We start from the raw sequence: 25,303 nt of genomic DNA, 5'->3' as shown, positions 1-25,303 counted from the left end.
ACGTTGACCAGGATACTGGGGAGAACTCCCCTGCTCTTTTTGAAAGAGTGCCATGGGATCTTTTACATCCACCTGAGAGGGAAGACGGGGCCTCGGGTTAACGTCGTATTTGAAAGTAGGCACCTCCTACAGTGCAGCACTCCTTCAGTACTGCACTTCAGTGTGAGCCTGGATTATGTGCTCAAATCTTGAGTTGAGTTTGAACCCACAATCTTCTGACCCAGAGGCGAGAGTGCTAGCACTGAGCCGCGGCTGACACACAGGGAGCTGACATCAGGTCTGGAAGCTTGAGCAGCTGGCTCCACGGGGTAACCCTAAGACATGGAAACGGATGTGGTTGTTGATCAGGTGTCTGAGCCGGAAAAAGTCAGTACCTGTTTAGTATGAAGCAGTATCTTGCTGGCACCGACTGTTCCTGGCTCAGATACCTCCGATCAACACTTAGAATCAGCCAGGAACATGAGCCCTGAGCTATCCACTGGTAGTGCTGCAGCTAATTTTAGAACGTACTATAAGTTACAGTGTGAACCCAGCTGAGCCACAAGCACCTCTGATTTTTAAAATCTCATTTATCAAGTGTATACTTTTAGCTAAACTATTATATACTGCAACTTTTTAGTTGGACCTTGCAGATGCATATTGATATACTGCAGGGGCCATGTGGGCAACCTAACCGATTATACACTAAACCAGTCGGAATCTCTTTGGTCAGTGCTATCAATGACAGCAACTTGCATTTAGATAGCGCTTTTAACGTGGTAAGCCGTCAAAAAGTGCTTCACAGGAGCATAATCAAACAAAGTTTGATACCCAGTCACAGAAGGAGATGTTAGAACTTATAACCAAAAGTTTGCTCAAAGTAGTAGATTTTAAGGAGCGTCTTAAAGGAGGAGAGTGAGGTAAAGCTGAGGTTCTCAAACTTCCTTGGTTGAAGGATCCCTTTTTAAATCGGTTACTAAATTGAAATTCTAATACTATATAACACTCATAATATGAAAGTGCTGCATGTAAAGCGTGTTTTAATAATGCTTTTAAGAAAACTGGTATTTACTTACAGATATCAGTGAGATGGGTGTGCCTGCTTCTCGCACCAATTCTGGGTACTCCACAGCAACAGGCGGCCACTATTAGCCACTTAGTGCTGGACAATTTAAAAAGCCATTGGCAGGCTGGCCAAGGTGAGTGAGGGCGCGAGCACCCATGCACATGCTGGGATGCTGCAGGAAGCCTGCTCTGAGAGTACTTGCACATGCCTGCCTTTCACTTCTGCCCTAGTATGAGCCGTGGCTCAGTTGGTAGTACCTTTGCCTCTGAGTCAGAAGGTTGTGGGTTCGAGTCCCACTAGGAGACTTGAGCACAAAATCTAGGCTGACGCTCTAGTGCAGTACTGAGGGAGTGCTGCATAGTCAGAGGTACTGTCTTTCAGATGAGATGTTAAAAAGAGACCCTGTCTGCCCCCGCAGGTGGATGTAAAAAAAAGTCCCACAGCACTATTTCGAAGAGGAGCAGGAAGCTTACTGTGTGCAAATTGGCTGCCGCGTTTCCTACATTATAACAGTGACTACAATTTAAAAGTACTTAATTACCGGTCTGGTGGTTGTGAAAGATGCTATGTAAATGTAAGTCTTTTTATCTCCTCCACTGACCGTTGAGGATTGGCGTAAAATTAGCTAGGGGAGGCAGAAAGCCTAATCCATCAAGTCTAGAGGTGTGGGGAAGGGTTCGACTCAAGCGATCTTACAAAGCTAGAAATGAGCTGGCTTAGTGATAGGTTATGGGGTTTGAAACTCAGGAATAGATCTAAAGTAATGCTTGCCTTGAAGTGTTTTGAACTTGATTGGAGCTAAAGAAATGCTCGTATTTATTTTTACTTTAAGGTTCTGCTTGCCTTCCCTCATACTCTTTGTTTCCTAACTTTTAACTTGGATCCTCTGGTATTTGAGACATTCACAAATTGCCAACATCAGTTTGGTCAATTTCTTTCATATTCTTGAAAACTTCAGCTGTGTCACCCTAAAGTCCCTTTTTCTAAAGAATACAAACCCGGGGAACGATATGGAGAGTCGGCATGGTTACAGCCCAGTAAATGGCACAATTGTTGGAACTATGTTTTCAGCTTTCCAAGATGGTGAACTTTCAGTGAAGGGGAGATTCTTGAGTTGTTTTAGTAGGGGGTCTGTTGGACAGAAGTATAGGCGAGTATACAGTCATCCAAATGGCCACTGGTCCACGAGCAGTATAACTGCCTGTGTTCTACGTTTGTAGGCGGACAATCCCATGAAGCTGACCGTCTTTTGCTGCAGCTGTGACACAGATGCAAGCTGTTGGGTCATCAGCACAATGAGTCACTGTGCCCTACTGTGCTTTCCTGAAGATATATGTAATCATTTGCAGTTCCAACCCACTGGGGAGTCTCGATTTCCAGCTGCTGTTTCTCCCAGCGCACATTCCTTGGTTGAACCCGTTTTATTGATCTTTGTGTGTATATTAATATTTTTTTTAACTCCCTGAATGGTGAATCCACACATGTACAACTTGAGGCACCTGCACTGCAAGGGCTTAAACTTGGTTTTAATATGAGGTAATGCCAAAGATGATTTTTTTTTTTAAAGCCAGTAAACGAATGAAGTGCTGATATATTTTTTATACAATGTGTCGGCCAGATAGAACTGCAAAAATCATAGAGTTGGTGTCAGAGAAACACAATTGGGTGTCTTCTGTTAACATGTTGAAACCGACCTTATTCTTAGGGATAATATCAGCGAAAAATAGTATAGAGATGAAGAATAGGTGGATGGAATGAGGCAAGCCAGAGCTGATTGTATGGGCATGGAAGGGGGAACAATTAAGAGCGGAGGTGGTGATTGCACAGGGGTAGGATGATACGTGTCATTCAGGTAAACCGTGTAGGAGAAAAGTAAACTGTGCTGAAGGCAGCAGAGAGGTCAAGGATGTACAGCCACCCAAGGCCACAGCCACAGCTGTGTGCAAAATAGAAGCTGGATTGGAGGGACTCAAATAGAGAATGGTGAGAAGGGTGAGTATGGGGTTGAGCAGTAGCAATGTGTTCAAGTAGCTGGGAGAGAAAGGGCAAGTTCGAGACAGGGTGGTGGTTTGAAAAGATAGAGGCGGGCTTTTTTTTTTAAGAAGGATTGTGATGTAGCTTTGAACATCTGCAGATGTTGGCAAGGATGGGATCAGTAAGGAAAAGTTGGGTAGTCAGCAGCTGGATCAGAAGAGGGTGTAAAGAATAGTTGGTGGATTTCAGATAGGAGATGCGTTCTGATGACAACCGGAGATACTGTTTGTGTACTAAAACACCGTTACCTTGCTGTCTCTGGTTATCGACACTGATTGGTTTAGCTTTTTTAGTCTTTCTGGCAATATAGTTTCATTGCAGTGAGGAAGTGATCCTTTTGTTTTTACAGTTTTAGAATTGTACCTTCAAGCATGTTGCACTCAATTCTCATGCTTAATGCAACATTTGGTGCTGATTTAGATTTCTTTTTAACAAGATTTAAGGGGGGGAAAATTGGCTCATGCCCCTTTGGGGCGATAACTTCGCCGGGACACAAAGCAACCAGATTTTCCCCCCCAAGGAATCTAGCCACTTTTCATGGTTTTGATCGAGTTGTGAAACTCTGACCATAAGCAGCTGTTTTTGATTTTCCTCGTTTAAGTCACATTGACAAGCAAGTCAACTTTTAGATGTTGGTGCAGTCACCCACGGACACTGGCTTAGACAATATTGGAAGTGAGGAGGAGGAGGGGGGTTGACATGAGCTGTTTTGGTGAGTTTTCACTGCAGTAGCTGACGGGTTCTTTCTTTTTCTGTCTCCCTTCCTTGAGTGGAGGTGTGACAGGGCTGAGAGTGGCTGGTTTTGCATTCTGTTGAACAGTATTTCCGAACCTATGGGTCACGACCCCTCTGCTTCTTGGCATAAAAGGGCTTTACTGCTGTGCCACTCCACATTGAGCCCCTCACTGCTGGTCTTCGCTCTAGTTTGTACCTGATGTTGTTGCTTCACTCTGGGATCTGGTACTGCGGTTACAGGCTGCGGACAAGAACTCCTGAACTCATGATAATTGTTGCCAGATCACGAATTCCCACTGCGTTGTGTGTCTTGGAGCAGAGCATCCGGTACAAAATATAGCCAGGCCTGGCAATGAAGAGTGCACCAGGGGTGGAAAGAATGCTTCTGTGGAGTAAAGATTGCTCTTTTGGGGGGGGGGTGCAGAAGATTTGCACTGCAGAGGGGACTGATTTTGGAGGATAAGAGATCTAAAGGGAAATGCAGGGTAAAATGCTAAAGATCTGAAAACCTGCCAGTAATAAGGAGCAAGAGTTCAGCTTAGTGAAGTCTTAGCAAGAAATGTTGGGAGTCCTTTTGGGGGAGTGATGATCAGGCTGGTCTGTTGAATATAGATTAAAACAACTGTAATTTATTTCTCCTATAATTCTTTTCAACTTAAAACGTATGAATTGCTTTTCTTGTTACATATAAATGGCATGGATTTTGGTGTAGGGAGTACAATTTTGAAGTTTGCAGATGATACAAAACTTGGCAATGTGGTAAATGGTAAGCAGGATAGTGCCAGACTTCAGGAGGACATAGACTGGTGAAATGGGCAGGCACATGGCAGATGCAATTTAATGATTCGCTTTGGGAGGAACAACATGGAGAAGCAGTATAATCTGAATGGTACTATTTTGAGGGGGGTGCAAGAGCAGAGGCACATGGGGGAGCATTTTCACAAATCCTTGAAGGTGACAGGGCAAGTTGATAAGGCGGTTAAGAAAGCATATGGGATACAGGAAACTTTGTGCTATCCGGCACCGACGGGACCGAGCTGCTGCCGTTCCCTCAAAACTGCCGGACACTCCAGCGCTAATGTTGAAAGATACGGAAGCTTCTGAGCTCCATATCTGTCAACAAACCCTGTTGCTTAGCAACAGCTTCTAAACAGTCCTAGCGTCTCTGTAGCTTAGCAACAGCTTCAGCAGACCTTGCAGAGCTTGACTGTTGAGGAAAAAAGCAACGAGAAAAAAAAACCTAACGAAAACGGCACCTGATTTTTGCCGGTGGCTTGAGCATTCCGGACAGTTAGCCTCCGGATAACACACAGTTTCCTGTAGTTGGCTTTGTAAATAGAAACATTGAATATAAGAACAAGGAAGTCATGCTAAACCATTACAAATCACTGGTTAGGCCTCAGCTGGAGTATTGTGTCCAATTCTGGGCACCACACTTGAGGAAGGATGTCAAGGCCTTGGAGAGGGTCCAGAGGAGGTTTACAAGAATGATACCAGCGATGAGGGAGTTCAGTTATATGGAGAGATTGAAGAAGCTGGGATTGTTCTCCTTGGAACAGAGGAGGTTGAGGGGCAATCTAATCGAGGTGCTCAAAATTATGAGGGGTTTGATAGAGTAGATAGGGAGAAGCTGTTTCCTCTTGCAAGTAAGTCAGTAACCAGAGGTCACAGATTTAAAATAATTGGCAAAAGAACTAGAGGGGAAGTGAGAATGTTTTCACACACCGTGTTGTTGAGATCTGGAGCACACTACCTGAAAGGGTGGTGGACTCAGATCCTCTAGGAACTTTCAAAAGGCAATTGAACATGTACTCGAAGAGGACTAATTTGCAGGGTTATGGGGAAAAAGCTGGGATATGGGGTCAATAGACCGTGGCCCATTCACAGTATCACGCATGCGCAAAATTTAAGATTGGAAAAGCGGGTCCCGGGCTGCGCAGGACCGGCAGACAGCTGCGTGGACGCATAGCTTAGAGGGAACATTGTGTGGGGCTAAATTGGACAGCACTTTCAAAGAGCTGGCACAGACACGACTGACTGATGGGCTCTTTATGTGCTGTAAGATTCTGTGGGAAAATAAAGGAATTTTCAGAAGTCAATCATGATGCACCATTTTTAAAGTGAAATTCAAAACTTTCCATGGGACGTGCCCCGTTGCGGGGGGGGGGGGGAGGCGGCATTGGGAAGAAGCATGTGCAATTCTGAATTTGATGCCGAGGTCACTACTGGAGGACAACACTGCTGCAAAGTCAATGCTTTCTGTTCTGCATAAACTGCAGCATCTTTCTAATTTGGGATCTGCAGTTTTTGCATTGGTGTTTTCCTTTCGAGTTATTCTGTTCCTTTTGTTACCCCGGGGTGAATATATCACAATAGAAGAAGGTGCTATTGCTTTATGGTTACAAGGGAACGTGCTTTGGCCTAATCAGCTTTGCGTTGAGTTTCTGGAATTTCTGTTCGATAGTTTCACTCTCAAAGTTCATGTGCCTTCAGGTTTAATCTGTCTTCTGTCAACTGTGATCCGCAATCCCTTCTTTTCACCAAATCCATTTACAGGGACCGAAAACCGATGCAGTGCTTGTAAACCAGGGCGCTCTCTTTTTTGAGGCTCATATATTGACTTACTGACTTTGAAAACCACTAGATGTGTGTAGCTGGCTGACTGCGTCAGATTAAGCAGAAAGTGCAGATGAAGGCATCTTTACAATGATGGATAAGCACAGTAAACCAATGGTGCTAAATTGAGTGAGTTTGGACAGCTATGACCCATCTTTCAGTGAACGTAGATCCCCAGTGTTCTTTAATTCTAAGACCACTAGATCAATCCCAATACTGGAATTTCTGTTGTCTATCTCTCCCCTCCCTGCCAGGTCTCTCCCCATCTCTTCCAAAGGCACTGACCCATTTTGTGTCCAAGTGCACATTCTTTTTGTGCAAGTCTGGACAGTGAAGGCTGGTGGGTCACTTTATTGGTGGGCGGCGAGGGGGGTTGTTCATACCTGGCAATGATATGGAATAACTTAAGCTATTGTGTTGGTAGTAATCAGGCACTCTAAGACTTTTGAAATGACTATGTTAAAGCACTTTTAGTAAAGAATAATTCCTGTATGATGGCAGATGGATAATTAAGAGATTTAAGAAATATATATTTTTATGCAATTCATAGAATCATAGAAAGTTACAGCACGGAAGGAGGCCATTTCGGCCCATCGTGTCCGCGCCGGCCAACAAAGAGCTATCCAGCCTAATCCCACTTCCCAGCTCTTGGTCTGTAGCCCTGCAGGTTACAGCATCCCAAGTGCACATCCAAGTACTTTTTAAATGTGGTTAGGATTCCTGCCTCTACCACCCTTTCAGGCAGTGAGTTCCAGACCCCCACAACCCACTGGGTGAAGAAATTTCCCCTCAAATCCCCTTTAAACCTTCCCCCAATTACTTTAAATCTGTGCCCCCTGGTTTTTGACCCCTTTGCCAAGGGAAATAGGTCCTTTCTATCCACTTTATCTAGGCTCCTCATAATTTTATACACCTCAATAAGGTCTCCCCTCAGCCTCCTCTGTTCCAAGGAAAACAAACCCAGCCTATCCAGTCTTTCCTCATAGCTAAGATTCTCTACTCCCGGTAACATCCTTGTAAATCTCCTCTGTATCCTCTCTAGTGCAATCACATCTTTCCTGTAATGTGACCAGAACTGCACGCAGTACTCTAGCTGAGGCCTAACTAGTGTTTTATACAGTTGAAGTATAACCCTTGTATTCTATGCCATGGTTAATAAAGGCAAGCATTCCGTATGCCTTCTTAACCACCTTATCTACCTGGCCTGCTACCTTCAGGGTTCTGTGGACATGAACTCTAAAGTCCCTTTGTTCCTCTACACTATTCAATGTCCTACCATTTAATGTGTATTCCCTTGCCTTGTTAGCCCTCCCCAATTGCATTACCTCACACTTCTCCAGATTGAATTCCATTTGCCACTCTTCTGCCCACCTGACCAATTTATTGATATCTTCCTGCAGTCTACAGCTTCCTTCTTCAGTATCAACCACACAGCCGATTTTAGTATCATCTGCAAACTTCTTAATCATACACCCTATATTCAAGTCTAGATCATTGAATAATACCACAAAAAGCAAGGGACCTAGTACTGAGCCCTGCGGAACCCCACTGAAAACACCCATCAACCATAGTGGTTAGCACTGTTGCCTCACAGCGCCAGAGACCCGGGTTCGAATCCGGCCTCGGGCGACTGTCTGTGTGGAGTTTGCACATTCTCCCCGTGTTTGCGTGGGTTTCCTCCGGGTGCTCCGGTTTCCTCCCACAGTCCAAAGATGTGCGGGTTAGGTTGATTGGCTATGATAAATTGACCCTTAGTGTTAGGGGGATTAAATACGTGGGGTTACAGGGATAGGGTGGGACATGTGTTGGTGTAGGGGTTACGGGGATCGGGTGGGATATGTGTCGGTGCAGGCTCGATGGGTCGAAATGGCCTCTATCTGCAGTGTGGGGTTTCTGTGATTCTGTGATACCCTCTGCTTCCTGTCTCGAATTGCATGCACATGGTTTGTAGAAGGGCTGTCCAGAATGAAATGCTAGTCACAGTGGTTGTCTGAATTAAAGCATGGGTTTGTGCCAAATACATCTATTTTATTCCCCCATTCTCCTCCTAACTGCAAGCACTGGGTCTCTGGGGTAGCTTTTCCAAGCCAGCCTGTTGTTTTTAGCTGATTGAATGCTGCAGTGAGTCACTGCTGAGTGGTGCTCACTGTCGCTGCATGAATGCCTTTCTGTTGCACAAAGCGGAGAAACATTCATTGTGTTGCTGTGACTAGCACATGGTACCATTTGACACCAGAGATGACAATGTCTTTCACGCTTGTTTAGAAAGGAGTGTCATTGTTTCATGACAATGGGGTCCTTTTTATCAGAAATGAAATTTTGTATTACCATTCAAGTGGAACCTATTGACATCTTTATCCTATTTCAGTGGAAGTGCTGTTCTTTTAATCTTGTCATTTTTCTCAGTTCCTCAAATGATTTTGTTTACAACATAGCAGTATTTTTTTTACCCTAAGAAAAAAAGCTCAAAGACCAAAGCTTGAAGGATGAATGTTTTACATGTGCTTCTCTGCTCCAGCTTTAGCCTTTGTGCAAAGGGACTTCTCACCGACTCTAAAATTGTAGCACTAACCTGGAGTTGACTCTGGAGAGAAGTGATGTGAGACCGTGCCCTGGAGAAGAGAGTCTCGCACAGCTTCTATTTGACACCATGAGGAGTGTAAATCCAGTGCAGCATAAGCCAGGTGTGCAAAGCGCCCTGGGCACTTTTTACATCTGTTGGTAATCTGCTCTCCGGGCCGGCCTCCCATCTTCAACCCTCCATAAACTTGAGCTCATCCAAAACTCTGCTGCCCGTACCCTAACTCGCACCAAGCCCCGTTCACCCATCACCCCCTGTGCTCGCTGACCTACATTGGCTCCTGGTCCGGCCATGCCTCAATTTTCAAATTCTCATCCTTGTTTTATACCCCTTCATGGCCTCGCACATATCTATCTCTGCAACCTCCTCCAGCCCAACAACCCTTCGAGATCTTTGTGCATCCCCGATTTTCACAGCTCTACCATTGGCGGCCGTGCCGTCAGCTGCCGAGGCCCTAAGCTGCGGAATTCCCTCCCTAAACCTCTTTGCTTCTTTACACTTCTCTCTGCTTTAAGGGGCTCCTTAAAACCTACTCCCTTGACCAGGGTTTTGGTCACCTGTTCTATTATTTCCTTCTATAGCTCAGTGTCAAGTTTTGTTTGATAACGTTCCTTGAAGCACCGTGGGATGTTTTATTACATTAAGTGTGCTATATAAATGCAAGTTGTTGTAATTAATTTAAATGTTCAGACATTGCAACTGCACTGTCCAAGCATTTACGATGTGACTCCTGGGAGAGAAGCTGTGTGCATTCTAAACACATGTGCACAGAGCTCTTTCCTGGGCAGCAGAATTCGGGTTTCACCGAGGCAATGCAGACACAGTTTCGCCTCTCGTAACACCCGTACTGCAGCTACACATTTCAGACACTGCGATAGCGGCAGTATTGATGCCATTGTAAGATGATGGCTGATCTTTACCGTCACTCCATTTACCTGACTTAGCTCCATAACTCTTGATACCCTTACCCAACAGAAATCTATTGATCCGTCTTAAAAGCTCCAATTGACCCCCAGCATTCACAGCCTTTTAGGGGAGAGAGTTCCAGATTTCTGCTACCCTTTGTGTGACTAAGTGTTTCCTGATTTCATTCCTGAATGGCCTAGCTTTAATTTTAAAATGATGGCCCCTCGTTCTTGATTCCCCCACCAGTGGAATTAGTTTCTCTGTATCTACCCTATTGAATCAATTTAACACTTTAAACATCTTGGCCAGATCATTATGTTTCTATCAAGGGATATGGGGAGAAGGCAGGGACAGGGTACTGAGTTTGGATGATCAGCCATGATCTCATTGAATGGCGGAGCAGGCTCGAGGGGCCGAATGGCCTACTCCTGCTCCTATCTTCTATGTTTCTACCCCTCTGTCCTCATATTTTAACCCTCTAAGCTTCAATATCATTCTGCACCACCTCCAAGGCCACTATATCCTTCCCGAGGTGCAGTGCCCAAAACTGAACACCGTGCTCCAGATGGGGTCTGTCCAAGGCTCCAAAGCTAAAAAGCTCTATCTCACAAGCTGGGTGCATTTTTTTCAATGAATTTTTGTGCTCGGCAAGATGAGGGATGTTAGCAGTGGGAAACAGAACACTTTTCCCCTCATTTTGAACACCAAGATCCAAAGGGACTGCTTCACCAAGCTTCTGGTGCTACTATCAATGACAATCAGTAAAAGAAGATTAAAAAGCTCCAAGAAAGCACAGGAAACTGTATGCGTATTAACAATACATCAACATCAGAATGCTCCCCAGAGTGTTTAGATGCAGAAGATAGATCTCTATATGTTTCCTGTTCAATTAGCCTCAACCTCAAGAGGTGCAAGGTGATGGTGGACGTGGGAGGGGGGAAGGAGGAATTGGAACTCTGAGCATATTCTTTTTTGTCTGGGATTTGGTGAGTTAAAAACTGTAATCTGCATAACTCTACTTTATTAAAGATGCCATAATTCTGGTACTGGTTACTATAAGTGGTTGAGAAAGCAATGCTGTGGAGAGTGCACCTAATTCTTATGACACCTGACCCCTCTGCACTAACATTGTATAATTATCTGCCGAGCATAATTATTTTATAAACCTATTCAATTTATATTTTGTTTTACTTTGCAAATATAGTATTTCAATATCACCGAGGAATTCAAACATAGTTCATGGTAGTCTAGGTACTAGTAAGGGTCAGGGTATGGGAAACGTGAATGCTCATTTCTTTCTCCCAAATTGCAAAGCTTTTGAGTGCTACGAGGTAACTGGTAACCAAATCGCAACCATTCCCCCACAGCCCCACCAACATGCAGGACCGATACCTTCTGGCAGCTTGTATGCCCTGAGGTACTATGGATTACTGTCAGGATTGAACCAAAAGTTTAATCGTTTTTTAACTGGGTAGAAGCTTTCGTACTAAGGGCCACCCTACTCAACCTGCACTATGTTAAAAGGGTGGAACTCAAAGGCCACTTAGAACATAAGAACATAAGAAATAGGAGCAGGAGTACGCCAATCGGCCCCTCGAGCCTGCTCCGCCATTCAATAAGATCATGGCTGATCTGATCCTAACCGCCAATCTACTATCACAGAACCATCTCCTGAATCTAACAGAATTAGACATACGAAATAGGAGCAGGATCAGGCTACACGGCCCCTGGGCCCGCTCCGCTACCCACAGGGCCATGACCGATCCGAACCTAGACTCATGTCCAAATTCCTGCCCGCTCCCCGTAACCCTTAATTCCCTTTACTTCTAGGAAACTGTCTATTTCTGTTTTAAATTTATGTAATGATGTAGCTTCTACAGCTTTTTGGGGCAGCATATTCCATGGACCTACCACCCTCTGAGTGAAGTAGTTCCTCCTCATCTCAGTTTTGAAAGAGCAGCCCCTTATTCTAAGACTATGCCCCCTAGTTCTAGTTTCACCCATCATCGGGAACATCCAACCCCTTCACAATCTTACATGTTTCAATAAGATCGCCTCTCATTCTTCTGAACTCCAATGAGTAGAGTCCCAATCTACTCAACCTCTCCTCATATGTCCATCCCCTCATCCCTGGGATTAACCAAGTGAGCCTTCTTTGTACTGACTCGAGAGCAAGTATGTCCTTAAGTGTGGACACCAAAACTGTACGCAGTATTCCAGGTGCGGTCTTGTACAACTGAAGCAATACCTCTCTATTTTTATATTCTATCCCCCTAGCAATGAAAGCCAACATTCCATTGGCCTTCTTAATCACTTGCTGCACCTGCATACTAACCTTTTGAGTTTCGTGCACCAGGACCCCCAGATCCCTTTGTACTTCAGTACTTTCCAGTTTCTTGCCATTAAGATAATAACTTGCTCTACGATTTTTCCTGCCAAAGTGCATAACCTCACACTTTCCAGTATTGTATTCCATCTGTCAAATCTCTGCCCACTTACTTAGCCTGTCGATGTCCCCTTGCAGGTTTTTTATGTCCTCCTCACTCACTACTTTCCCTCCCATCTTAGTATCATCTGCAAACTTTGATATGTTACACTCGGTCCCCTCCTCCAAATCGTTAATATAGATTGTAAAGAGTTGGGGACCCAGCACTGACCCCTGCGGAACACCACTAGTTACTGATTGCCAACCCGAGAATGAACCATTTATCCCAACTCTCTGCCTTCTGTTAGATAGCCAATCCTCTATCCATGCCAGAATATTACCCCCAATCCCGTGATTTTTTATTTTAAGCAATAATCTTTTGTGTGGCACCTTGTCAAATGCCTTTTGGAAGTCTAAATACACTACGTCCACTGGTTCCCCTTTATCCACCCTATATGTTACTTCCTCAAAGAACTCCAGCAAATTTGTCAAACATGACTTCCCCTTCATAAAACCATGCTGACTTTGCCCTATTAAATTATGATTATCCAAATGTCCTGTTACTGTCTCCTTAATAATGGACTCCAAAATTTTACCTACCACAGATGTTAGGCTAACTGGTCTATAGTTTCCAGCCTTCTGTCTACTGCCCTTTTTAAATAAGGGTGTTACATTAGCAGTTTTCCAGTCTGCCGGGACCTTTGCCGAGTCCAGGGAGTTTTGGAAAATTATTACCAATGCATCCACAATCCCTACCGCCACTTCCCTCAAGACCCTGGGATGTAAGCCATCCGGTCCAGGTGATTTATCCGCCTTGAGTCCCATTATTTTACCGAGTACCACTTCCTTAGTGATTTTGATCATGTTTAGCTCCTCCCCCCCTTTAGCCCCCTGTTTGTCCAGTGTTGGGATATTCTTAGTGTCTTCTACTTGGGATGGGAGTGTAGTTTTCTGCAGATAGGGGCCGATTTTGGCAGCCTTGCTCCCCACTACTGCTTTTCTTGGCAACAAAGTTTAATGTTGGCGCATCCTGATTAATGCTGGTTGGTTGCGGGGCATGCTTGAGGGAAGACCACCGACGGGAACATACACAACCCAAGGTCTGCCCAAGGTACTAATGGGCGATGAGTATCTGTTTTGCTTTGATGCATATACCACGGTTTCCTGAGAGAATGTTGTGTATTTTTTCCAGATTGTGCAGTTTAACACTAAAGAAGCTGGTTGTCGTAAAGGAGTTGGACAAGGAACTCACTTCAGTTGTTATTTCTGTTAAAATGCAGGTAAGCTATTTAATCTTGCACTGTCCTTTCTAACTTTTCTCGAAGAACAAATGGAACAAAACTACTGTCTCTTGATGGGGCTTTATTACTGAGCAAAGGTAGAATGGACTCCAAAATTGGGAACAGTCTGATCTAAATTACTGGTGTGGAATCGATGCCTAGGCTGGAGCACGTCAACTGCAATTCAGAAGCATGCCAGGTAATCAGGCAACTGACTCAGTGCCTGTTTCCACCTGTACTGCAGGGCCCAATCCATTCAGATGTTGCACTGCTTCCGTAGAAATGCAAGGGAAAATGTCCAGACTAACCAGGGCAGCTCCACTAATCCACTCCTAATCCACTCCAACATATGTCAAACCCAGATCGCAGTGCAGTCTCTGTACACTCTGGACAGCTCCACCGAATCTCTTTGATTACATTTTACAGTTTCTTTAACCTTGTGCCCAAACCTGGTTACCAACCACTTTGGTCTTTTCAACGCAGCCATTGGCTCAAGTACAAAACCGAACCAGAGCATTGCTTTACTTTCCTAACTTGTAATAAGTACTGCTTCGGAGATGCACTGAGCCAATCACACTCCTGATGCAGTAAGTATCAAGGAGAAACACAGCCACAAAGACTTTGGAAAATGGGCAAAAGTTTCTGGTGCGCATTTTTAAGGAAGCATGGAACATGAAAAGAGCATCCTGCCCAACAAGCTCCTTCCAATCACCATGTGCTATTTAACGTCACAGATTCCACCCTGCCCATTTCCCCTCGCAAGGGGAATTTTGGTGCACAAAAATTTTGCTGATCTCCAAAGGTAGTCGAGCGGAAAAAAAACCTCCATCCTCACATCTCTGCCATTCCACCATAGTCCCATGCAGTTCTGTTCTGTAAATTTTTTTTTAAATTTTTTTTAAAAGGGCCAAATGTAGTTTATTTATAAACTTCATTTGTTGGATTTGTGTAACTGCATATAAAGTGACTATTCGCCCAGATCGGAAGATTGTATAATTTTTTTGCATAATGTGATCCTCTATGGTGTATAATAAATTGGAGAAAATTCAATATCTTTTATTATGAGAATAGTCCCTCTGTTTTCAATCCAGTCTCCCTTAGTCAATTATCTTCTGTGACTGATGACAGGTTTCCTGCTCCCAGACTACTGCAAGTGTTGCTCTTGAACTGGTTGTTGTGAGGTGCACAATGACTGTCTGGCGAATGACTCTTCCCTCCAACATCCTAGCTTTGTCTCTTTTTGGCGATGCACTTCATTTCCCAAACAGCTGAGATCAGCAATTTCAGTGACTTCACCCTCCCTGAATTGCTATACTGACTCTCCGCGCCCCCTGTCCCTCACTGTAATTACCTCCCTGCAATAATGACATGCATTGGTATGCTCATATGTTCTGAAACCAGCTATAAGGCACTCCTTTCACTCTTCTTCCCTCCCTCCCTCCCCTTTTGGCCGAGTTGATGCTCCTCCAAAGGGCAATACCCTAAGATGTGGGAAAGGAAAGCCTTCAATTTATATACTGCCTGGTCATGTGTCTCAGAAAAGCACAAACCCCTTCACATAAGTAAATTACTTTGAAGTACAGTGACTCTTATGTTGGCAAACACAGAAGTCACTTTGTGCGCAGCAAGATTCCACACACAGCAATGAGACGAATGGCCAGTTAATCTGTTATTGATAGTGATGGTTCAGGGAAGAATGTTGGTCAGATACCAGGAAATCACCCTGCCCTTCTTCCAAAGAATGCAGTGGGATTTATTACATCTACCTGAACTGTAACAGGCCGATGGGACCTCTGCTTAAAGTCCCAGACAAAAGACAGCACCTCTGACAGTGCAGCACTGGAGTGTCAGCCTTGATTAAGAGCTCAAATCCTGTAGTGGGGCTTGAACCCATAACCTTCAAACCCAAAGGCAAGAGTTCTGCTATTGAATCAAGTTGTTATTTAAACAATAATGGGTGCAAATCTATTTTCCGCCGGTTCTTGGCGTGGCATATTGGAGCTCAAGTGTGCTGCAGCACGATGCTGCATCCCTGCTCCTGTGAGTGCGCAGTGAGTGGCAGAACCAGACCAGAAGGACCAGAATTTTGACTCGGTTAATAGAGGACGGCTGGGATAGCTGTAGAGCTGCTGCAATGGACTCAGCGGCCATGGATTAGGGAGGAGTAAATTGTCCAGAGTTTGCACTGCTGATTGCTATAAAATGACCCCTGCTGAAAGTGTGTGTATATGTGGATAGTGGGGACTGCGTTTGGCTTGGCTGTGAGCTGGGCTGTGCACAGGTTAGAAATACTTGGACACTGATACAGTTGAACAAAATTTGCCTGGCTGACTGTTCTCTTATGGGAATAGAGTCTTGTTCACTTGCACTCGAATCTGCACAGTAGCTGAGAGTTTATGATAAGTCACCCTCCCCTTTAGTATTTTTTTGCTGTAATTTACCCGACCACTTGCCCTTATTACCTGGTGGTTCTCTAGTTTCAAATTTAAGCCAATTGATTGCTTTGTTGAATTGTTAGCAAGCTGTAAAATTATTTAGAAAGTCGTCAAACTAGGCCCCTTTTTAAGTGAACTTGCTGGCAGCTGTATTTCTGCCTGTGTATCCAGGAATATGTGCTTCATTGCCATGCTGAAGACAGAAAATAGTACAAAGCAGGATCGAGGACTGTGAAACACTTTGTATTAACTGAATGTGTAGGCGATTGTGTCATATAATTTGATACAAAATTCTCTCGTGTTGTCTTGACTGGATTGGCACTGGAGATATTTCAAGCACTCAGGAATTTCTGGAGCTAATGAGACTGATGGTTACTGACGTATGATGTCCCAGTTGGTCATATGATCCAATCATTCTATTTATTGAGGAGATGTTTTGCCAACTGTACAGTACTGGCTTCAGAAAAAGAACATTTGGGCTTAAACACAGGGCTTTCTTTTGTAGGTGGGGCAGATAGCCAGAGTCACAGCAGCCAGTAGGATTTGTTCACAAGTGTAGCTTGGCTCTCCTCAGGTCAAAGGTAAGGTTAATTAGAGGGGTGGGAAAGGGTGGCATGACATAGATATGGCATGACAGAGAGCTCCAGTCAGATGTACATGTTGTGCTTCTGTAAGCTTGTTTGGTGACTTGATGTCATAACACACCCACTTTCACAGCAATAATGTCCCTATAAATCCTCCTCCTCCATATACCATCACTGTGATGAAATCCAAACTTATTACACACACACTCCTACTCCAACTCATTCTATCCCAGCACCTCAGAACTGCGGAGTTACTTACCTCTGTGCCTGTTGCAACCTGCAGGTTTTAAAATCCAAACATAATGCTACCTAATCACTATTCCACATTTTACCTGATATTCTGTTGCCACCTTTGTGGGTTTTGGGTTCTGGACCTGTTGTTCAATAAAAGTACAACCGGCTCAAAGTCTTTGCACTGCAATTAGAGACACTCCGACACATAAGGGAGGGGGAGAAGTTTTTGGATAGTTTGAAGGGATAATTACTTGTCCTAGCCCCAGATCAGGCGTATTCCCCAGACGTTCACCTTCAACTAAAGTTAGAGATAGACAAATTCTATAAGACGCTTAATTAGGTCTAAAGGTCCAGGCTGTCTCTCTCTAAAGGAAAGGAACGACGTAAAGATGTTACCATCCTCCAGATAGCACTTTTAATAAGTTTAACTGGACTGTAACCTTCCAGATATTATGAGGGTCCGGAAACCGCCCCCCCCCCCCCCCAGAATTCTGCAACTCCTTACAAAAGAGTGTACAGAAATTGAGTTTGCGAGTTTAATACAGAAATACTATTTGAGACAATTCTAAAAATATATAGATTTATTTAAGAGCCGACATACAGTTAACAGCTGTTGAGTCAATTGCAACTTTAACAGTTCAAAATACAAATAGCTTACATTTCTTATTCTCAGAGATTCTTATTCTCAAATCTTAACTTCGTACATTTTTACATTTCTATTATTCTTAATGCAGAATATCCAGCAAAATCAATTAAGAGTACCTTTTTGATCCCCGAGACTCAAAGAATTAAAAACTTACAGAGCGTGCCTCTGAAGTTGAGAATCGCTTGCCCTTTCCAGCGACTTCTGACTTTCCATCTGAAAAGCTCTATTTGTATACCTTTTTTTAGTGGATTATCCTTTGAAGTTTTCTGCTGATGTAAGCTAATTATCTCTAGTCATCTTCTGTTGAATTCTTTCTATTCTTACTGTCAATTCAACTGTTAGCTTGCAGACATCTGTCTGTTGTATAGGTGTTTCAAAACTTATCATAAAAAACAATATGACAGTAGTATTTATTTGATGCCATTCTTACCGAAGGTCTTCCATTCAATTTCTAAATCGCCTCTGCTGTTTGAAAGCAGACATCATGACTCCTATGTGTTCCAAGTTCAACACAAACACAATGTGATTGCTTGGTGCCATCTATTGATATTATATCTTCAAAGTGTTCTGTAGGTATCTTTTACAACATGTAAATCAAAAACACTTCAACTAGAGCGTTTGTTGCATTTCTTAGCTACTTCAATTGGTTGCATATATAATCGTGCTTGCTGTTTCTTTTTTGATACTTTTACAAAGGCACATGGTTTTTTAATATTCTGTGTTCCTGTTCGAAGTGTCAGTTTTTAACACTTTACTTGGTCATTGCTATTGTGTTGGTTCCAATGTTCAGACATAGAGGAACCTCCAGCCTGCTGTTTCAACAGGGCTATTGTCTTAGTATTAACAATCAATTCCCATTTCAAAAGCTTGTGTGGTGTTTACAACTTTTGTGTTAACACTTCATTTTATCTCAGAAGCCTATATTGACAGCCTGTGTCGCCGAGGCTTTCCAGACTTTTAAACCCAGTATGTCATGTTTTAATAATATCAGAAATCTGTTCATAGGATGGTGTATCTCTTGGAATATGGCTATTTCCTTTCCAAGTTTTCTCCAGAGTGCAGTCACACCTCAGAGGAACACACTGGTGCAGGGAGGGGAGAAGGTGACTGTTAGTTAGCAGGGTAAGGGGAACCAAGGGGAGATAGAGAAGGAGGTCCTGCAGACACTGGCCCTGTCCCAACAGGTACCTGCTACCTGTGAGGATAAGGATACAGGCTGTGGGGTGGACAGCCAAAGTGCTAACCATGGCACCGTGGAGTAGGAAGCAGTCAAAGGGGGTGGGGGGGATGAGCAGAATAGAAAGGTTGTAGTATAGGGGAATTGATAATTAGGGTGATAGATCGGAACCGAGAGTCCAGAGGGTATGTTGCCTACTTGGTGCAAAGTTAAAGGATATCTCTGAGCAACTGGAGAGGAACTTGGAAAGGGAGGGGAAGATCCAGTTGTCGTGGTCCATGTTGGGACTAATGACATAGGGAAGAAAAGTGGGGAGGTCCTGCTAAGGGAATATCAGAAGTTAGGAACAAAATTTAAAAAACAGGACCTCATAGGTGGTAATCTCTGGATTACTAACCAAGCCACATGTTAATTGGCATAGGGATAGGCAGATCAGGAAGGTGAATGCGTGGCTGAAAGACTGATGTGAGAAGGAGAGGTTTCATTTCATGGGACACTGGCACCAGTACTGGGATAGGAAGGAGCTTGTACCATTGGGACGGGCTCCATTTGAACTGGAGTGGGACCAGTGTCCTAGCGGAAAGGATAAATAGGGCTGTCGATAGCACTTTAAACTAGTAAGATGGGGGGAGGAATCTGGTGAATATAACACATCTGAAGACAAAAGAAATAAGAGACAAGAGTAAAGGTCAGACCAAGGTAAGGAACAAGGGTAACATAAATGATCAGGGAACAAATACAATTATAAAACAGAAGTAAAAAAGGACTGTTAAAAATGAAGTAAAATGAACAACTGTTAAAGACTAATTAAACTGCCTGTACAGAAATGTACACAGCATCCAAAATAAAATGGGGGAACAGGAAGCAATAATCCATAGCAAGGAACCAGATGTAGTAGGAATAACTGAAACATGGCTCCATAAAGAACAGGACTGGCAACTAAATATTGCAGGTTTGAACATAATTAGAAAGTATAAGGAAGGAAGAAGTGGCGTGGTAGCTGTACTAATTAGAGATAATATAATGGCAGTAGAAAAAAAGGACATAATTAATTGAAGGTTAGAAACAGGATCCATATGGATTGCAATAAAAGATGAGAAGGGATAGATAATGCTAATAGGGGTATACTACTGACCACCTAATAGTGGAAAGGAGGTGGAGGAAGAAATATGTGAAATGAGTAAAGAACAGAATAATAATCTTGGGAGATTTTAACTACCCCCAAATAAACTGGCAAGAAGAGGTAGCAAAAAGGGTACAGTCAATGGAGTTTTTACAATGTGCGCAGGACTCTTTCTTACCCAGTATTTAAAAAACCCAACAAGAGGGGGAGCACTGCTGGATCTAGTAATGGGAAATGAACCAAAACAGATAGAAGTAAGTGTAAGAACATAAGAAATAGGAGCAGGAGTCGGCCATTCGGCCCTTCGAGCCTGCTCCACCATTCAATGAGATCATGGCTGATCTTCTGCCTCAACTCCATTCACCGGCCCTATCGCCGTATCCCTTGATGTCCTTACTAGTCAGAAATCTATCGACTTCTGTTTTGAATATACCCAATGACTGAGCCTCCACAGTAGAGAATTCCAAAGATTCACCAGCCTCTATGTGAAAATATTTCTTCTCATCTCAGGCCTGAATGGCCTACCCTTATCCTGAGGCTGTGGCCTCTGGTTCTAGACTCCCCAGCCAAGGGAAACAAGGGAAAGTGTAGGGGAACATCTAGGCAATAGCGATCACAACATAATAATGGACATCAATAAGACAAAGACCAAAGTAATAAATTGGGAAAAAGCTGATTTTAAGAGGATGAGAATGGAACTAGGGAAAATAAACTGGAAAAATTTACTGACAAACAAAGAAACATTTAAAACGGTGATCAAGAGTGTTCAGGTGAAATATATCCCATTAAAAAGCAAAAACAAACTAATCAGTAATGACACACCATGGATGAATAAAGAAATAAGGGCAAAATTGAAACTAAAGCAAAAGGAATGCACTAATTACATAGGCAACAATGGAGAGGATGACAAAAGGGAATACGAAAAGGTTAGGAAAGAAGTCAAAAAAACAATTTGGAAGGCAAAGAGAAACTAAGAAATAAAATTATCAAGGAATATAAAAAGAAATAGTCAAGTATTCTACAGACACATAAATAACAAAAGAAAAATCAGGATAGTGATTGGGCCACTAAGAGATTCACATGATAAACTGACCGGTAATGACAGTGAAATGGCAGAAATATTAAATAATTACTTTGCCTTGGTATTTACCAGGCAGTCATGACATTAGGAGAAGAGATTAAAAAAAAAGATATCAAGACATTTAAGCAAGAAAGGGAGGGAGATAAATGATAAAATATATAAAATTTTTGGAGGATAAAACCCCCAGTCCGGATGGATTGCATCTGCGTGTATTAAAAGAAGTTAGGGAAGAGCTAGCAGAGGCACTAGTACATGTATATAAAAATTCATTAGAGAAGGGAATATTGCCAGAGGACTGGCAGACAGTGATTCTGATATTTAAAAAGGGAGGTAAAACAAGTCCAGGGAACTATAGACCAATTAGCTTAATATTGGTGGTTGGAAAAATAATGGAATCCTTAATCAAAGATGTAATAGAAAAGCATCTGGAAACTGAAAATATAATAGAGTAGTCAGCAGATTCTAAAAGGGAAGGTCATGCCTGATGAACCTTAATGAATTCTTGGGAGAAGTAAATTCATGACCAATGTTCCCTCTAATTTTTTTTTTGGGTGCACGGCCCCTTTAAACTTCTGCATATGCGCGTTTTTTCCAAAAACCGGCAAGCGGCCTGCGCGGGAACTTCAGACAGTTGCGCTGCCATGCAGCTTAATGGGAACATTGCTCATGACTAAGGTCAGAAAATGTGGAGTCAGAGGACAAGCAGCAGAATGGATAGCAAGCTAGCTACAAAACCGAAAACTGAGATTAGGGATTAAAGGCAGTTCTTCAGATTGGCAAAAGTTGGGAAGTAGTGTTCCACAGGGATTGGTACTGGGACCACTGTTGTTCACTATTTACATAAACAATTTGGACTTGGGAATCGGAAGCACAATTTCAAAATTTGTAGATGGTACCAAATTGGGAGGTGTAGTTAATACAGAGTAGGCGTGCTACAAAATACAGGAAGACATTAATAAACTTGCAGAATGGGTGTGTAATTGGCAAATGTACTTCAATACAGAAGTGTGAGGTGGTACATTTTGGTAGGAAGGATAAGGAAGTCACATACTCCTTGGAAAATAAGGGGGTGATTTTGTTAATGGGGGCGTGTTGGAGGCGGGACTGCTGCTTGTTGGGTTTTAGTCCCGCCTCCATCGATTTGTGGCCAACCCACGCTATTGTCCCTTGATTGACCTTGTTAAGCCCGCCCAGCGGGCTTAGCAGGCCAATTAAAGGAAAGCTGGTTGCAGAGAACGTCACATATGATGTTTCATCTATCAAAAATTTTTGACAGATGAATTGTCATCATTTGACAGCTCTGTGAAGTTGTCAAACACTGACATTCTCTGTAGTTTGATGAGGTCTTGCATTCAAGACCTCATCAACCTTTCTTTTACAGAAATTAGATGGTTGTTGCATCTGAGAATGCAAAGGCCATCTCTCATCTGCAACACAGAGGTCCGAGACACTCCGCATACAAACCAACTGAAGCCTGCAGGAAGGAACAAAGGTAAGTACACTTTTAAGAACACTTTTCACTTGCCTCAGATACTCACCTGTACACTCTTGCACCCATCACTTACCTTCACACTACACTTTGGCAGCCCACCCCTGCAGACCCAGTACTCGCTGAGCTGAGCTGGCGGATTTTGGAGTCTTCAGGAAGCCCGCACGTGAGGGCAAAAACGGGATAATCCTATTTTTTGCCTGTTAACAGGCAGTTAATAGGCTTTAATCCCTTCCCGCCTCCAAGGAGACGGGACCCGGCGCGGGACGGCTACCCGCCTCCTGGGAAGATGGCATGGAGGTGGGTTGGGCACCCGCCCCTAAATTCTGCCATTTTCCTGGTAGTCCCAGCTCCATACCCACCTCCCCAGGGTTGGCAAAATCGCCCCGAATGTCTAAATGGGGAGTACCAGAGGAATCTAGGAGTACAGATACACAGATCACCAAAAGTAGTGACGCAGGTTAATAAGGCCTTAAAAAAGCAAACAAAATACTGGGGTTCATTTTTAGAGGGATAGAATTGAAAAGCAGTTAGGTCATGTTAAACTTATATAGACTCTCAGTTAGACCACACTTGGAGTACTGTGAACAGTTCTATATTTTTATTTATATATATTTATATTTATAGGCACTGCAGAAGGTGCAAACAAGACTTACTAGAATGATACCAGAACTGAGAGGTTATAATTATCAGGAAAGATTGAGCAGGCTGGGGCTCTTTTCTCTAAAAAGAGAAGACTGAGAGGTGACCTGCTAGATGTCTTTAAGATGGGGTAGACATAGAGAAGATGTTTCCACTTGTGGGCATGACCAAAGGCCATAAATTTGAGGTAGTCACTATCCAATAGGGAATTCAGGAGAAACTTCTTTATCCAGAGAGTGGTTAGAATGTGGAACTTGCTACTACAAGGAGTAGTTGAGACGAATAGCATAGATGAATTTAGTGGGAAGCTAGATATACACATGAAGGAGAAAGGAATAAAAGGCTCTGTTGATGGGGTTAGATGATGAAGGGTGAGAGGAGGCTCAGGTGGAGTATAAACACTGGCACGGACCTGTTGTGCCGAATGGCCTATTTCTGTGCCTTAGATATTATGTAAAAGAAATGCAACCTGTATATTTTTTTATGTGGGGTGGGGGTGCGGGTGATACAATGTTACTTCTATAAATTGTTTTAAAGCTATTTGTGTCTGGTTTGTTTCTTCCTGCTTTGGTTGGACCACTTCTGAAATTCATCTTAATTTACCATTGCTTAGGGATACTGGCATAGATCCTACATCCTGTTTCATTTGTTCAGATTTCCTCAGTCATTACTAGTAAACTACATGTAGTGCATAGGAGAATAGGAAAATTCAGACTGGCTATGTATACCTTTGTGCCTCTGTCTTATTTTCTTTCTCTCCTTGTCTCTCTGCAGTTCTACCTCTGTTTGCTCTAGCACTCTCTTGTCTCTGAATCTGTGTGTACATTACTGTCTCACTACATATGTGTGTGTGCCTATGTCTCTCTTCTCCAGCGCTCTCATCTCTGTATCTGTGTGTACATCACTCTCTGTCTCATGATGTATATGTGTGTGCCTATGTTTCTGTCTCACTGTATATGTGTGTACCTATGTTTCTGTCTCACTGTATATGTGTGTGCCTATGTTTCTGTCTCACTGTATATGTGTGTGCCTATGTTTCTGTCTCACTATATATGTGTGTGCCTATGTTTCTCTCACTGTATATGTGTGTGTGCCTATGTTTCTGTCTCACTGTATATATGTGTGTGCCTATGTTTCTGTCTCACTGTATATATGTGTGTGCCTATGTTTCTGTCTCACTGTATATGTGTGTGCCTATGTTTCTGTCTCACTGTATATGTGTGTGTGCCTATGTTTCTGTCTCACTATATATGTGTGCCTATGTTTCTGTCTCACTGTATATATGTGTGTGCCTATGTTTCTGTCTCACTGTATATGTGTGTGTGCCTATGTTCCTGTCTCGCTGTATATATGTGTGTGCCTATGTTTCTGTCTCACTGTATATGTGTGTGTGCCTATGTTTCTGTCTCACTGTATATATGTGTGTGCCTATGTTTCTGTCTCGCCGTATATATGTGTGTGCCTATGTTTCTGTCTCACTATATATGTGTGTGCCTATGTTTCTGTCTCGCTGTATATATGTGTGTGCCTATGTTTCTCTCACGATATGTGTGTGTGCCTATGGTTCTGTCTCACGATATGTGTGTGTGCCTATGTTTGTCTCACTGTATATGTGTGTCTGCCTATGTTTCTGTCTCTAGCTAATGAACTCTAGGAGCCAAGCTTGGATCCCATCATCAATTTCTACTTCTAATAATGAGATGGCATTTTTTACCAGACATTCAAGAGGAGCACATTGAGTTTTGTGAAGGAGAGAAAGGGCAGAAACTGGACTGGGCTATGTGCAGTATGTCATATGAGCTGCAACACCTCAAAAAAAACTATTAATGAAATGTATTTCAAGAACGTCTAATGCTGAAGATTTCAATATATGGTTAAATTTGATGACCTGACACAGGTTTAACATTTTCCCTCCCAGTTTTCTTGGCTGCTCCCCTTTTCTCACTAATCGTCTCCCCTGCTATCCTGCATTGCCCAGTATCGCATCCAAATACCTAGTGTTTACAGGTGAGCTTTGATATCAACAGTCTTTGACTGCACGGAGCATCACAGCTAAGCCTGGTCCTCCCCTTGCCGAATGTACACACATGCACATGAACACGCGAGCACACACATATAGGACTGAGAATCCTACAAAGTCCAGAGGTCAATTGCAGCAACCCTACTACTACCCTGGCTGAGATCAGCTGGCTTAGCACTAACTGGGGAATCAAAGCTGGCACCTTGCTGGTCGGTATAGCTCTGCTACTCACTGGGTACACTTGCTGAGC

At 43.2% G+C, this 25,303-nt stretch overlaps 1 protein-coding gene across 7 annotated transcripts in view; it reads left to right on the top strand.

The window, feature by feature from the left end:
• The window catches only part of pacs2 (phosphofurin acidic cluster sorting protein 2), a 292,002-nt gene that overhangs the window by 159,283 nt on the left and 107,416 nt on the right, over positions 1-25,303 (top strand). For all 7 annotated transcript variants that reach the window (XM_086003651.1, XM_086003648.1, XM_086003653.1 and 4 more), the window contains exon 2: positions 13,535-13,622. In XM_086003651.1, coding sequence (XP_085859777.1) covers positions 13,535-13,622 — 88 coding nt within the window. The remainder of the gene's footprint in view (positions 1-13,534; positions 13,623-25,303) is intronic.

This window comes from Somniosus microcephalus, chromosome 12, assembly GCF_052327205.1.
Source record: "Somniosus microcephalus isolate GS21.2 chromosome 12, FLI_Smic_1.0, whole genome shotgun sequence".
Classification (NCBI taxonomy): domain Eukaryota; kingdom Metazoa; phylum Chordata; class Chondrichthyes; order Squaliformes; family Somniosidae; genus Somniosus; species Somniosus microcephalus.
The sequence above is the reverse complement of the archived record's forward strand: the minus strand, read 5'-3'. Positions and strand labels throughout refer to the sequence as shown.